Genomic DNA, 15,162 nt, shown 5'->3' with positions numbered 1-15,162 from the left:
GGAGTAATGTGCTCAGTTCTGTTCGCCTTACTACAGGAAGGACGTGGAAACCATAGAAAGGGTGAAAAGGAGATTTACAAGGATGTTGCCTGGATTGGGGAGCATGCCTTATGAAAATAGGTTGAGTGAATAGGTTGAGGTTTTTTCTTCTTGGAGCGACGGAGGATGAGAGATGACCTGATGGAGGTGTACACGATAACTAGATTTATTGGTCATGTGGATAGTCACAGACTTTTTTTCGCAGGGCTGAAATGCCTAGCACGAGAGCGCATAGTTTTAAAGTGCTTGTAATTAGGTTCCGAAGAGATGTCAGGGGTAAGTTTTTTTTCTTACGCAGAGAGTGGTGAATGCGTGGAATGGTGTGCCGGTGGCGGTGGTGTCGGTGGCGTTGGTGAAGGCGGCAACGATATGGCATTTTAAGAGATTCCTGGATGGCTCCATGGAGCTTAGAAAAATAGAGGTCTATGGGTAAATCCTAGGTCGTTCTAAGGTATGGATATGTTCGGCACAGCTTTGGGGGACGCTGGGCCTGCATTGTGCTGTAGGCTTTCTATGTTTTCTACTCTTTTCAGTGACCTAATTGAAACCTTTCGAATGGTGCAAGGGATCGATACAGTGCATCTGGAGAGGATGTTTCCTAATGTTGGAGAGTCCAAGACCAGATGATGTAGCCTCCGAATAGAGGGGCGTCCTTTTAGAATGAATATGAGAGGAATTTCTTTCACCAGAGATTGATGAATCTTTTGAATTCGTTGTCATAGTCAACTGTGGATGCCAACTCTTTATGTATGTTTAAACGAGGGATTGATAGCCTGTTGATTAGTCTGGGCATGACGGAATACTTGGAGAGGCAGGAGATTGGGGCTGAGAGATGAAATAGATCAATCATGATCAAATGGCAGAGGATGGGCCAATTGGCCTCATTCTGCTGCAATACCTTACGGTCTTATGGTCTTATACAAGTGTCAATTGACTATTTCACTGTACACCATATCCTGAACATTTACTATCTCTGAAACTTTTCCACCGCCCACTTACAGTTTATTCAAAGTTCTGGTTAACCCAACAAACAGCTCGCATTCACTTTCTTAAGTATCTGCTAGGAAGATCTTTTTTCCTGAATGTTACTCTACTGTTTGTCATTGTTCGATGTGCAAAGTCTGAAGTAGTTGAACTGCCCGTTCCTAATGCAAAAAAAAATGGTCTTGTCATTAATGAATACGGGAATAATTTGGAACGGTACATGTTTCACTCCCAATCCTGTATTTTCATGTCCATTTTGATGAACCTTTTTTTTTGCTGGTGCTCGCAAAGATTTTATCAAAATTAATAAATATGCATAATCCGTCCCCTTTCAGATATTGTAACAGCACTGCACCATGAAGCTTTAAAACGATTATGCATGAGGGAAATCATACATATACTCAGTCACCACTTTGCGTTGTAACTATGTTCCTTAATAAAGTGTCCTGAACGGAAGACCACAGTCTGTTCAACTGGTGTTAAAATATCCTCCTCGCTGACGATCAACACAGGCGCACCTCAAGGTGTGTTCTTAGCCCACTGCTGTACCCTCGCTATACACATGACTGTGTGGCTAAGCATAATTCAAATATCAGCTGCAAATTTGCTGACGATACAACCATTGTTGGTAGAATCTCAGGTGGTGACGAGAGGGCGTACAGGAGTGAGATATGCCATCTAGTGGAGTGGTGCCGCAGCGACAACCTGGCCCTCGACATCAGTAAGATGGAAGATCTGATTGTGTACTTCAGGAAGTGTCAGACGATGGAGTACATGTCAATCCTCATAGAGGGATCAGAAGTGGAGAGAGTGAGCAGTTTCAAGTTATTGGGTGTCACGATCTCTCAGGTTCTAACCTGTTTCCAACATATCGATATAGTTATAAAGAACGTCAGACAGTGGCTAAACATTATTAGGAGTTTGAAGAGATTTAGCAAATCAACAAATACACTCGATAACTTCTATAGTTCTACCGTGGAGAGCATTCTGACAGGCTGCTTCATTGTCTGGTATGGAGGGGCTACTGCACAGGGCTGAAAGAAATTGCAGAAGGTTGTAAGTCTTGTCAGCTCAATCCTGGGTACTAGTCTACAAAGTACCCAGAACATCTTCATGGAGAGGTGTCTCAGGAAGGCAGCGTCCGTTATTAAGGAGCTCTAGCACCCAGACCAAGCCCTTTTCTTACAGTTACCACCAGATAGCAGGTACAGAAGCCTGAAGGCACACACTCAGCCATTCAGGAAAAGCTTCTTATTTTCCAGGGAAATTATATAAGGTGCATTGAGTGACCCTCAGAAATATATTCTTCATTCTTTTTACAATGTAATATAAACAATAAAATAATAGTTGGTCAAATAAATCAAAGCAGACTTTCAATGCGTGAATGTCTAGTTACCCTTTCACTAGGGTATGGAATCATTCCAGAGAACAGGGAAATTTACAAAGGCCCATCAAATCTTTATCAAGGTAAAGAGGCAGAAGAAATACAATTTTAGGAGTATGACTACACCGATGTTGGAAGTTCTTGTTAAGTGTGACGTTTCTTGGTAGTTGCATAATAAAGTGGGCAAACGTCGGCATGGTTTCCGGAGGAGGACTATTACCAGATAACCATATAAAAATTACAGCACAGAAACAGGCCATCTCGGCCCTTCTAATCCGTGCCGACGGTTACTCTCACCTAGTCCCACTGGCCCGCACTCAGCCTATAACCCTCCATTCCTTTCCTGTCCATATGCCTATCGAATTTTACTTTAAATGACAATTCCGAACCTGCCTCTACCACTTCTACTGGAAGCTCATTCCACACAGCTACCACTCTCTGAGTAAAGAAATTTCCCCTCGTGTTACCCTTAAACTTTTGCCCCCTAATTCTCAAATCATGTCCTCTTGTTTGAATCTCCCCTACTCTCACGGGAAAAAGCCTATTCACGTCAACTCGATCTATCCCCCTCATTATTTTAAATACCTCTATCAAGTTCCCCCTCAACCTTCTACGCTCCAAAGAGTAAAGACCTAACTTGTTTAGCCTTTCCCTGTAACTTAGGTGCTGAAACCCAGGAAACATTCTAGTAAATCTTCTCTGTAATCTCTCTATTTTGTTGATATCTTTCCTATACTTCGGTGACCAGAACTGTACACAATACTCCAAATTCGGCCTTACCATTGCCTTGTACAATTTTAACATTACATCCCAACACCTATACTCAATGCTCTGATTTATAAAGGCCAGCATACCAAATGTTTTCTTCACCACCCTATCCACATGAGATTCCACCTTCAGGGAACTGTGCTCCATTATTCCTAGATCACTCTGTTCTACTGAATTCTTCAGTGCCCTACCATTTACCATGCATGTCCTATTTGGATTATTCCTACCAAAATGTAGCATCTCACACTTATCACTCCTATGACCTGACTGATTTCATTGACTTCTCTGAGGAAAAAAAGACACTCAGTGGAAGTTGTTGACATCAATTTTCAGAAGGCGTTTGACAATGTACCGCACACGAGGCTGCAGATAAGGCACATCGTGTTGCAGGAAAAATACTATCGGGTATAAAATGCTCGCAGCCTGGTAGGGTGTAAAGTGTGGGAGTAATGGGAGCCTTTTCTGTCGGTTGCTGGTGACCAGTGATCTGTTACAGATGTTGGTGTTGTCACCGCATATATTTCACGTTATATGTCAATGATTTGCAGGGGTAAAAAAATACTGATTGCATTGTGGCTCTGTTTGCGGACAAAAACCAAGATAGTTGGAGAGATCTTCGATTATAGATGCAGACGACTTGGTATTTTATTTTATATAGTTGATTCTGATATAGGAAACACAGTGCCTGAGTGTTCTGTTATTTCGTATGAATCTCGAGATATTTATTTCAAAGACCACGTGTGCATCCATATGACTAACAACACTCAAATGAAATGTTAATGTAGTCGCTTACAATATCTTTTTGATAATGAAACATGTCCTCAGAATCGCAGATGGTCTCAAGAGATTTGATTTCAAAGTCCAATGTATATTATATTATGAAACCACATACTTGTAAGCCTGCTGTGTTCAGCATCGAGCTCGCAACTTGTCCTTGTAAAAACCGAAACAAATTATAAAGAAACGGCAGAGTTCCAGCCCAATGCACCACAAGGCGCGAATGGGAGCGACAACAAGAACCTCAACATGCATGTCACCATATACAACCCTGATTTTCTTTTGTTCCTGCCGAATAGACACTAGGGAATAATAACTAGAACAGGATCAACAAAACATTGACTTGAGTGCAGAGGACAATGAAGTAGGTAAATGAAAATATAAATAGACAGCAGGAAATTAGAACATTAAATAAGAAGGTAACGTGTCTTTAAAGTGAGATGGTTGGTTGTAGGAGCATCTCAAACGATGGGTAAGTGAGTGTAGTTATCCGTTTTATTGAACAGCAAGATGTTTGTCGGGTAGTAACTGTTCTTGAACATTATTTCTGTGGTTTAGTTTCCTTTGGTACACATTTGGGGCGTGCATTGTACCGTAGTGGTTAGCATGACGCTAGTACAGCTTGCAAAGTCAAAGTTCTGAGCTGAATTCCGAAACTGTCAGTAATGGGCTCTTACATCATTCCGTGGCTTTTCTCCAGGAGACCAGTCTCCACCTACAGTCCAAACGCATACTCATTTGTACGTTACTTAGATATTGTAGATTGACCTGTGTTAAATAAATGGGAAGCAGGGCACAGTGACTCATTGGGCCGGAAGGGCCTGCTCCGCCCTGTATCTCTAATTAGCTAATTGAACCGATGTGAAACAGAGGCTTTAACAATCGTGGAGACGTTTACATTATTGCTTATAGGATTTACATTTTTTTTCTATTGCCAGAAATACATTTTATAAAACATCCATGGTAAAGTCGTTTCGTTACCGGAGAATATCTCAACATGTTATTCATTTAGTATGGAGATTTTTCACCGTTATCTCTCCCGTTCTCTGGACAGTTTGCATATTCAGCTTCCTATGAATCCGTATTCTGTTCAAACATGTTTCGAGCAGGTACCGACCGGGAGTCTGTGCAGCTTGACGATAATGAGAACCAAGGAAAAAAGCGTGAGCCACGTACACTGGAAGAGATTGACTTTTACACCGGGATGAAAATAAGACAGGGTGAGTAGAATATATAGACGAATCGAAGGACAATGACGCAGTTCGTTTCGCACTATCCCTCCCAGTAGTTAATCTGCAAACCGCATCAGTTGTGGTGACACTATTACTTCTTATATTCCGTAAAATGGGAAATCCTGAAATCAAGATCGTTTCGTCTCTGAAACGTTATCCCTGATTTATAAATAAAAGAATAACGTCGCAGCTCTCACACACTAGTGTGAACAATATTACAAGCCATCGCTCTCTGACGCTTTGATTGACTGACTGAAATCCACGTAAATCATGAGCAAGAAATACCAGAGAAAAGAAAGAAAAGAAAAAAAAACAGAACAAACAAACAACTATACACACACAAGTCATAAATGCTGAAAACTCCCTCATGCCGCTGCGGATGCTTGCACAACGAGGAAGACGTTAATTTGAAAAGAGAGAGAAAAAAAAAACATATGATGAGGGAAGAAAGAATGGAAAGATACAGAACAAGTAAGGGAGGTAAAATGAAAGAAAGTTAGAAGGAAGGAATGAGTGAATGCAATAAATAATGAAATATACATGACAGGTAGACAGGATTCTTAATGGAATGATCTGATTACATACGAACTATTTGAGCTGACAATGATCAACTTAAAGCTTAAGAGGACACAGATTTGAAAAGCTCGTTAGTTGTGGAGGCACCATTAAAGTTACATGGAGCATCTGATCCATCCTGTTTAATATACCTATGTATGTATATATCTGTCCACATGCCTCTAGAGTTTGGTGGCACGGCAAAAGACCTGCTTTCTAAAATAGTCGAAGATTAGGGGGACCAAGGTAAAATGCAACAACCAGGCACACTAGAAGATCTGGAAATCTATTGCAGGGTGAGAAAGAAAAATGAGTCTGTGGAAATTTGTAAAGCATTGGAGTGTTTCACGAAGTTGAAATAAGTCCAATTCAAATGACACAGTTGGTTGAGGAGTATTTTCCCCCCTTCAGTGAACAGGTGAACCATATTCGATACATCAACCCAACAACTGGTCATATTACTTAAAATTGTTAACGCTGAAATCGCGTGGTGATTTTTTTTCCCTGAAACTATTCGGCCCTTTTTTTATTACTGACCGAAATCTGCTTATTGCAAATCACGAACATGTATTGTGTAAGAAAAATGTACGAGCCCATGAAAACTGAAATGTTCTGGTCTGCTTTAAATTATTTCTCAATGTGTAATTTATTAATTTGCAATTAACGAAATGAAAGGCATGGTCAAGAAAGAAAGATTTAAAAAAATGGAAAATACAGAGGAAAGAATGGAGGATAGAAGGTTGTAAGGAAGCTAAGTAGGAAAGAAATAAATATGCAAAGAAACATATAGTTTTCAACTATTATAGGGATTATCCCTTGGTGATAATGATATTAGTCTGCGACGGAATCTATATTTACTGACGTCATTTTATTGGCTTGGCCCAGCTGATCATTGCAGTTTAGGATAATCATGTAAATTGGGTTTAGAGTCATATTTCTGAAAATAGAACTACATTTTATTAGAAATTTAAAATCTAAAGATCGTCGTGCTTTGTCAAGTGTTAGTGCAGCTTCCTCCCCGTGCGGCAGCATATTCAAGATGGAACAAGCTGAGAGTTGAAAATTCCACCACAGTTTTCTGTTAACTCTTGAGCTTCGCCCTTTAAATCTTGCCATACTGGTTGTTGACTCCACAACTCGGTGTTAATTCTCAGTATCTTTACTTCCTATATGTTTTCTGTAATGTTATACAGAAAGGTCACTCTTCATTCTCTTACGCTCCAATGACTGAAATCCAGGACTGCTCAGTCTCTGTTGCTCAGTTCCTAGAGACTCGGAAATCGGATCTTCATTTTCGTAAATCGCTCTTTATTTTTGCTTGAAAGAGAACACAGTGGTCAATCATAGAACCTAGAAGTATACAAATTTACAGCATATTACGGGCCCTGCGGCCCACAATGTTGTGCCAATCATGCGACCTGCTCGATAAACTGCCACGAAATTCCTTACCTCATAGCTCCCTGTACCGAAAAGTCTTTTCAAAGTCCCTAATGTATATGTCTCTGCCAATCTCGCTGTTATTGAATTCCAACACACCCATCACTCTCTGTGTGAAAAACGTACCCCTGACATCCTCTCTGACTCTACTTCCAAGCATCTTAAAACAATAACCCCTTGTGTTTACTATTTCACCCATACGATAAAAGCCTCTGGCTATCCACATGATTGATGTCTCTCATCACCTTATACACCTTAATCGATCTTAAAAACGGAAGCATTTTTCTTTTTCCTACGCAGCTGGCACCCAGATTTCTTTAATCCTGTATTCAACAAAAACTGACAAAACTCATTATCTCCATCGATAGACAACGGAAGAGACACCTATCATAACATACATGAGTGTTCCCAGTATGTTATTCTGTTTTACATTTCGAAAATATTGTTTTGTCTTTTTTCAGATTTTCAGTATTTTCACTTCTTAAAAATTCTGATTTTGGTCTTTCATTTTCTGAGTATCATGCTCTGTAATTCGATCGTGCAATTTTGCATGACTTTCAGAATCCTGGTTTCAAAGAGAACGGTTCTAAGCACTGACCTGTATATGTCACTTTCTGGAATAACGGAACGTAGTTTTGATATTCAGTGCACACCATATAATCTCGAACTACAGACGGCGCCAAGCTATCGTATCTGCATTTTAGTTTGTTTGTTTCGATGTGTTAGTTCACCTGTGGATAACTCAGTATTATGTTTGCTAGGTTACAGATATATCTTTGGTGGAATCGTCTGTGGTTAAACGCAGTCGTTGGCTGAGATCCTTTTCGTCTTTTATTAATTCAGTAGGAGTTCTTGCAACGTCATTAATTCCATCTTCTAGGCCATGCTTGCAGACTCCATTCTGCGCATGTTATTTCCATGCATAAACATAGCATTTATATGTAGTAAATAAGGAGAGAAGGAACAAATAAAAAAAATAGCAGGACACAGAGTTGAAAAGCTTTTCTTTTGTTTCATGTAAGCATCAGTTAAAACCACAGAGAAGCAGAGAACATGGGAAGTTCCTTCAGCTTAGTTTATCAGTAATTAGTTTGTACTCCTTCCCTTGAGCCCGTGGGCTTCCTCCGGGTGTAAAGTCTCCTCCCACTATCCAAAAATGTACCGATTAGAGGGTTAATTCGGCACTGTAAATTGACCTCTGTTTAGATCAGGGTTAAATATGTATTTTGCTGGGCTGGAATGTCCTACTCCGCGCTTTGTCTCTAAATAAGCAATTCCACTGTTTCAAAAGAGAGGCTTTAACAATTGTGGAGAACTTAACATTATTACTAACTGCATGATTTTTTTTGTTTCCACAAATACATTTTGTCAATGAATACATGCTAATGTACAGGTGTTTCCTGAGACTATATCAAGATTATATCATTTAGTACGGAGATCTTGCACCTTTATCACTTCCATTTGTTAGACAGTGTGAATATCTGCCACCATATATGCAATTAAGTCATATTCAAACGTATTTTTTAGGTTTGAATGTAGGGAAAGGGGTGGAAAGAGCTCAGAAAGAAGAGAGCACCCTGTGATCATCCGTCTCAATAATCTGTATGAATGCTGTTGAGAGGTTGACCTGACACTGGGCCTAGTTCCGTGGTGCGGAATGGTAAGAGGAAGATGAGGAACACGGTCATCACAGTGTATTCCATAGTGAGAGGTATAGACAGGAGGTTCTGTCAGACTGATAGAAATACCCGCATGGTGTGTTGCCTCTCAGGTGTCAGGGTACGGGATGTCTCCGATCGGGTGCAGAGTATTCTGAAGGGATGATGTAAAAAGCCAGAAGTCTTGGTACAGATTTGTACCAATGACGCTGCTAGGAAAAGGGAGGAGGTCCTGAAGAGAGAATTCAGGGGGTTGGGTAATAAGCTGAAAAACAGGACCTCCAGATTAACAATCGCAGGGCTGCTACCTGTGCCACGAACTAACGGGCGTAAGAATATCATGAGCAGACTTATTAATGTGTGGCTGCCAGACCGGTGTAGGGAGGTTCCTGGATCATTGCGGCGTCTGCTGGGGGAAGTACGACCTGTACAAAAAGGACAAGTTACACCTGAACCCACAGGGGCCCAATATCCTAACAGGCCAATTTAATAGAGCTATTAAGAAGGGTTTAAACTAATCTGGCAGGGGGTTGGGATCCATCGTCAGAGGGCTCAGGATGAGGAAGACAGAAATAGATCAGAACTAGGTGTAACCGAGATGACAGAAAGGAGAGGCAGGAGAGGAGGCATAAGCACAGTCAGTGGGATGAGATACAGGGCTGTAGAGGCGTGTGCAGTTAAAACAGAAAGCAACAAATACTGGACTGAAAGTGTAATATTTGAATAAAGAGAGCATACGAAATAAAATGCACCATCTTGAAATTCAACAACAGTTTGGCAAGTATGACGTTGTGGCCTTCTCTAAAACTTGGCTAAAAGATGGCTGCCATTGGGAGCTGAACGTCCAAGGATATACAGTATATCGGAAAGATAGGCTAGAAGGCAGAGGGCGTGAAGTGGCTCAGTGTATAAGAAAAAATATTAAGTCATGTGAAAGTCATGCGTTGAGTTAAGAAATAGCAAGGGTAAATTACCGTAATGTATACAGGCCTCCAAACTGCATCCGGGATGTGGATTACATATTACAAAAGGAGATAGAAAAGGCCTGTGAGAAAAGCAATGCCGTGATAATTGTTGGGAATCTTAACATGAAAGTGGATTGGGAAAACTAGGACAGTATTGGACCTCAAGAGAGATAATTTGTAGAATGTCCATGGATTGCCTTTTTAGAACATTTAGTTCTTGAGCCGACCAGGGGATCGGATGTGCTGGATTGGGTGTTGTACAATGATCCGTCGGTGATGAGAGAGCTTAAGGTACAGGAGCCCTTAGGGAACAGTGATCACAAAGTGATCGAGTTCACTTTGAAGTTTAAGAAGGAGAAACTGAGTTCCAACGTGTTGTTATTTCAGTGGAATAAAGGAAATTGCAATGGCATGAGAGGGGAACTGGCCAAAGTTGACTGGAAAGGGAGACTAGCAAGAAGGACAGGATAGTAGTAATGGCAGGAGTCTCTGAGAAAAAAAAAGTGAGGGATGCACAAGACAGATATATTCCAAATAGGAACACATTTTCGAATGGACGAAGGACTCTGCTGTGGCTGACAAGTGAAGTCAGAGCCAATGTAAAAGCAAAAGAGAGGACATACAAGGAAGCCAACGCTAGTGGGAAGATAGGCGATTGGAAAGCTTTTTTTATAAACATGCAGAAAGAAAGCATGGCAGTCATTGGGAAGGAAATGAATTATGAAAGGAAGCTGGCGACTAAAAGAAGACACTAAAAGATTTCTCTAATGATATAAAGGGTAATAGCAAGTGGAGAGCAGATATAGGAACAATAGAAAATGGTGCTGCAGATATTGTAATGAGATACAGTACAAAGAGATGGCAAAGGAGCTGAATGCGTATTTGGCATCAGTCTTCACGGTGGAAGATAGATAGATAGATAGATAGATAGATAGATAGATAGATAGATAGATAGATAGATAGATAGATAGATAGATAGATAGATAGATAGATAGATAGATACTTTATTCATCCCCATGGGGAAATTCAACTTTTTTTCCAATGTCCCATACACTTGTTGTAGCAAAACTAATTAGATACAATACTTAACTCAGTAAAAAAATGTGATATGCATCTAAATCACTATCTCAAAAAGCATTAATAATAGCTTTTAAAAATTTCTTAAGTCCTGGCGGTTGAATTGTAAAGCCTAATGGCATTGGGGAGTATTGACCTCTTCATCCTGTCTGAGGAGCATTGCATCGAATCTGCAGTATATGTTCTTTCAAGAGTGTCAGGTAGGTGAAGCATGTGCAATGAAAATTACGACTGAGAAGGTGCTCAGGAAGCTTAATGGTCTGAGTATCGATAAATATCCAGGACCTCATGGAATGCACCTTTGGTTTCTGAAGAAAGTAGCTGGACAGATTGCGGAGGCACCAGCAATGATCTTTCAAGAATCGATGGATTCTGGCATTGTACCTGATGACTGGAAAACTGCAAATGTAACTCCTCTATTTAAGAAGGGTGGGAGGCAGCTGAAAAGGAAACTAGAGGTCTGTTAGCCTGACATCAGTGGTTGGGAAATTGTTGGAATCAATTGGTAGAGATGAGATTATGGTGTACCTGGAGTTCAGTAAAATGAGGGGGCATCTCATAGAACCTCTCCAAATGTTAAAAGGCCTGAGAAGATTAGATATGGCAAAGTTATTCCCCAAGGTAGGGGAGTCTAGGACAAGAGGGCACGTCTCCAGGATTGAAGGATGACCATTTAGAAAAGAGATGCGAAAAGATGTGAAAACATTTCTTCAGTCAGAGGGTGATAATTCTGTGGAATTTGTTGGCTCGAGCGGCTGTGGAGGCCATGTCACGGGGTGCTCTAAGGCAGACATAAATAGGTTCTTGAGCAGCCAAGCATTAAAGTGTGTGGACAGAAGGCAGGGAGTGGGGTGGACTGGAAGAATTGCCTGTCGTCTTAAATATTGCCACTAGTTTTCGTTTCCCCAACCGTGGAAAATCACTGGGAACGATGATCTCAGCGATGCCGTTTCTGATGCTATACACTGCTATGTGGTCAGTCCATAAACTCTTACTCCCAAAGGAATAATGTCCCAGACTGCTCAAAATCCGTCATGTTGCTTATTTCCTCGTCTCAAACATATAATCTTCAAATTCCATGGATATTGTTAAATTTGCACAGAGGGATCAGAAGTGGAAAGAGTGAGCGGTTTTAACTCCCTGGCTGTCACGAGCTCTCCGGATCTAACCTGGTCCTAACATACCGATGCGACTCTCAAAAAAGCAGAGTAATGGCTCTATTTCATTGTGGTATTTGGTCCGTCTTCTAAAACACTGAAAAATGTCTGCAGCTGTACCGTGGAAAGCCTTTTGACAGGCTGTCTTACTGAATGTGCTGGTGCTGGGTGGTTCCTAATGCACAAGATGAAGTGAAGCTGAAGAAATTTGTACAGCTTGTCACCTCCATCCTGGGTACCAGGCTCCATAGTAATCAAGACATCTTCAAAGATCAATGCTTCAGAAAGGTGGCGTCCAGTATTAAGAACCATCTCACCCAGAAAATGCCCTCTGCTTATTGTTACCGTCAGGAAATAGGTGGCAGAAACCTGAAGGTACACATTCTGGGATTTAGGAACAAATTCTTCCTTTCAGCCATCCGATTCTTAAGTGGAAATTGAACACAGTAACTCTTTCTCACAGTTGTTACATTATTTCTACTTCTGAATTATTCTTAATATAACTATACTGTCAAGAAGTCTGAAGATCTAGCCTGCTCCCAAAATATCGATGCAGCTATAAAAATGCAAGAAAATAGCTATATTTAATTAGAATTTCATTGGTTGGTGGTCTAAACCACATAAAACTTCAACATGTGTAAGATATATTTCTATCTGTTATATTGCTTGATTTGGACGTTATATTTCGAAATCAAAGCTTTTGCACTTGTAGACAATTCAATGTTATCCCTGTGAGAATAGTACTGCAGAAATATCTTTTGTGAAATCATCCGTGGTAAATCGCTGACTTGAGCTCATTGCATGCCTGTGTTTTAATTATTTAGTAAAGGGTCCTTCAAAATTTTCACTTCTATTTGGCAAGCAATTTGCATACTTCCACTCCAAAATCGCTGTGTTACAATCAGACAATTTTTATTTCTGTCAGGTACCGGGCATGCAATACCCAGGGTTTCTAAAGTAGATGAAGGCTCGGGGTACCAACGTGAAAAGGGAAAACCAGGTATACAAGATCACACAGAAAGCTATACATCGGATATAGGGAAAACGGGTAAGTCGAAATTTTAGAAGCATTGGAGTGCTTCACAATGTCTAGACGCGTCGAATGAAATGACATCAATGATTTTATAGGTTCTCACCCAGTAGTGGGCATCAGATAATTTGACACCATTACGTGTTACATTCTGTAGAATGCGAATCCAGAAATCAAAATGGATTGCTATCAGAAGATTTGTACGAAACCGAATAGAGATTAAGTGAGGGAAGATGGAAAAAAATTCCCACACACGTTAATCTGAAATAATTTACAAATAATCACCCTGGGTCCATTGAACTCGCTGATTACCCTTTACATCACGAATAGAAGTATTGTGCGGAAATATATATATACAGTGGTATGCAAAAGTTTGGGCACCCCTGGTCAAATTCTCGGTTACTGTGAATACCTAAGCGAGTAAAGGATGATCTGATTTCCAAAAGGCATAAAGTTAAAAGATGACGCAGTTCTTTAATATTTTGAGCATTTTTTTTTTACTTCCATCTTTTACAGTATTAAAATAACAATAAAGAAAAAGTGCCCGAGGCAAACGTTTGGGCACCCGGCATGGTCAGTACTTAGTAACACCCCCTTTGGCAAGTATCACAGCTTGTAAACGCTTTCTGTAGCCAGCTAAGAGTCCGTCAATTCTTGTTTGGGGAATTTTCGCCCATTCTTCCTTGCAAAAGGCTTCTAGTTCTGTGAAATACCTGGGCCATCTTGCATGCACTGCTCTTTTGAGGTCTATCCACAAATTTTCGATAATGTTTAGGTCGGGCGACTGTGAGGGCCATGGCAAAACCTTCAGCTTGCGCCTATTGAGGTAGTCAATTGTGGATTTTGAGGTGGGTTTAGGATCATTATTCTGTTGTAGAAGCCATCCTCTTTTCATCTTCAGCTTTTTTTTTACAGATGGTGTGATTTTTGCTTCCAGAATTTGCTGGCATTTAATTGAATTCATTCTTGCCTCTACCAGTGAAATGTTCCCCGTGCCAGTGGCTGCAATACAGCCCAAAGCATGATCGATCCACCCCCGTGCTTAACAGTTGGAGAGGTGTTGTTTTCATGAAATTCTGCACCTTTTTTTCTCCAAACATACCTTTGCTCACTGCGGCCAAAACGTTCTATTTTAATTTCATCAGTCCACAGGACTTGTTTCCAATCTGCATCAGGCTTGTTTAGATGTTCCTTTGCAAACTTCTGACGCTGAACTTTGTGGTGAGGACGCAGGAAAGGTTTTCTTCTGATGACTCTTCCATGAAGGTAATATTTGTGCAGGTGTCGCTGCACAGTAGAACAGTGTGCCAGCACTCCAGAGACTGCTAAATCTTTTTGAAGGTCTTTTGCAGTCAAACGGGGGTTTTCATTTGCCTTTCCAGCAATCCTACGAGCATTTCACTCGGAAAGTTTCCTTGGTGTTCCAGATCTCAACTGGACCTCCACCGTTCCTGTTAACTGCCATTTCTTAATTACATTACGAACTGAGGAAACGGCTACCTGAAAACTTTTTGCTACCTTCTTATAGCATTCTCCTGCTTCATGGGCATTGTTTATTTTAATTTCAGAGCGCTAGGCAGCTGCTTAGCTGAGCCTATGGCTGCTGACTGTTCGTACAAGCTTTGAGGAGTCAGGGTATTTATAAAGCTTAGAGATTTGCATCACCACGCCATTCTTGACGATGACTGTGAACAAGCTATAGCCCTAACAAGCTAATTATGCTCTGAGCCCTTGGTAAATGTTATCTGAGACCTCAAATCTCTTGGGGTGCCCAAACTTTTGCATGACTCTCCTTTCCTTTCTTTTTCACTCTAAAATTGTATTAAAACAAAAATAATATACTGATCTTGCTTAAAATGTTGGAGAGAATGTTTCATCTTTAACTTTATGACTTTTGGAGATCAGTTCATCTTCTACTGACATAACTATTCACAGTAAAAGAAATTTTGAACAGGGTTGCCCAAACCTTTGCATGCCACTGTATGTACAGAAACTTATGAGTACATTAAAACTCCCTAATGCTCTTTTAAACAATAGCTCAACCAAGAAGTCATTAATCTGGAAGGAAGGAAGCGAAAGATATGATGAAGGATAGCAGG

The 15,162-nt window shown here is 40.6% G+C and overlaps 1 protein-coding gene across 1 annotated transcript in view; it reads left to right on the top strand.

Annotated features, from left to right (window-relative positions):
- LOC140722861 (uncharacterized) overlaps window positions 1–15,162 on the top strand; it is a 118,100-nt gene that overhangs the window by 26,700 nt on the left and 76,238 nt on the right. Inside the window, exons 4-5 of the mRNA XM_073037501.1 lie at window positions 5,062–5,172; window positions 12,959–13,081. Coding sequence (XP_072893602.1) covers window positions 5,062–5,172; window positions 12,959–13,081 — 234 coding nt within the window. The remainder of the gene's footprint in view (window positions 1–5,061; window positions 5,173–12,958; window positions 13,082–15,162) is intronic.

This window comes from Hemitrygon akajei, unplaced genomic scaffold (assembly GCF_048418815.1).
Source record: "Hemitrygon akajei unplaced genomic scaffold, sHemAka1.3 Scf000091, whole genome shotgun sequence".
In the NCBI taxonomy this organism is placed as follows: Eukaryota; Metazoa; Chordata; class Chondrichthyes; order Myliobatiformes; family Dasyatidae; genus Hemitrygon; species Hemitrygon akajei.
The sequence above is the reverse complement of the archived record's forward strand: the minus strand, read 5'-3'. Positions and strand labels throughout refer to the sequence as shown.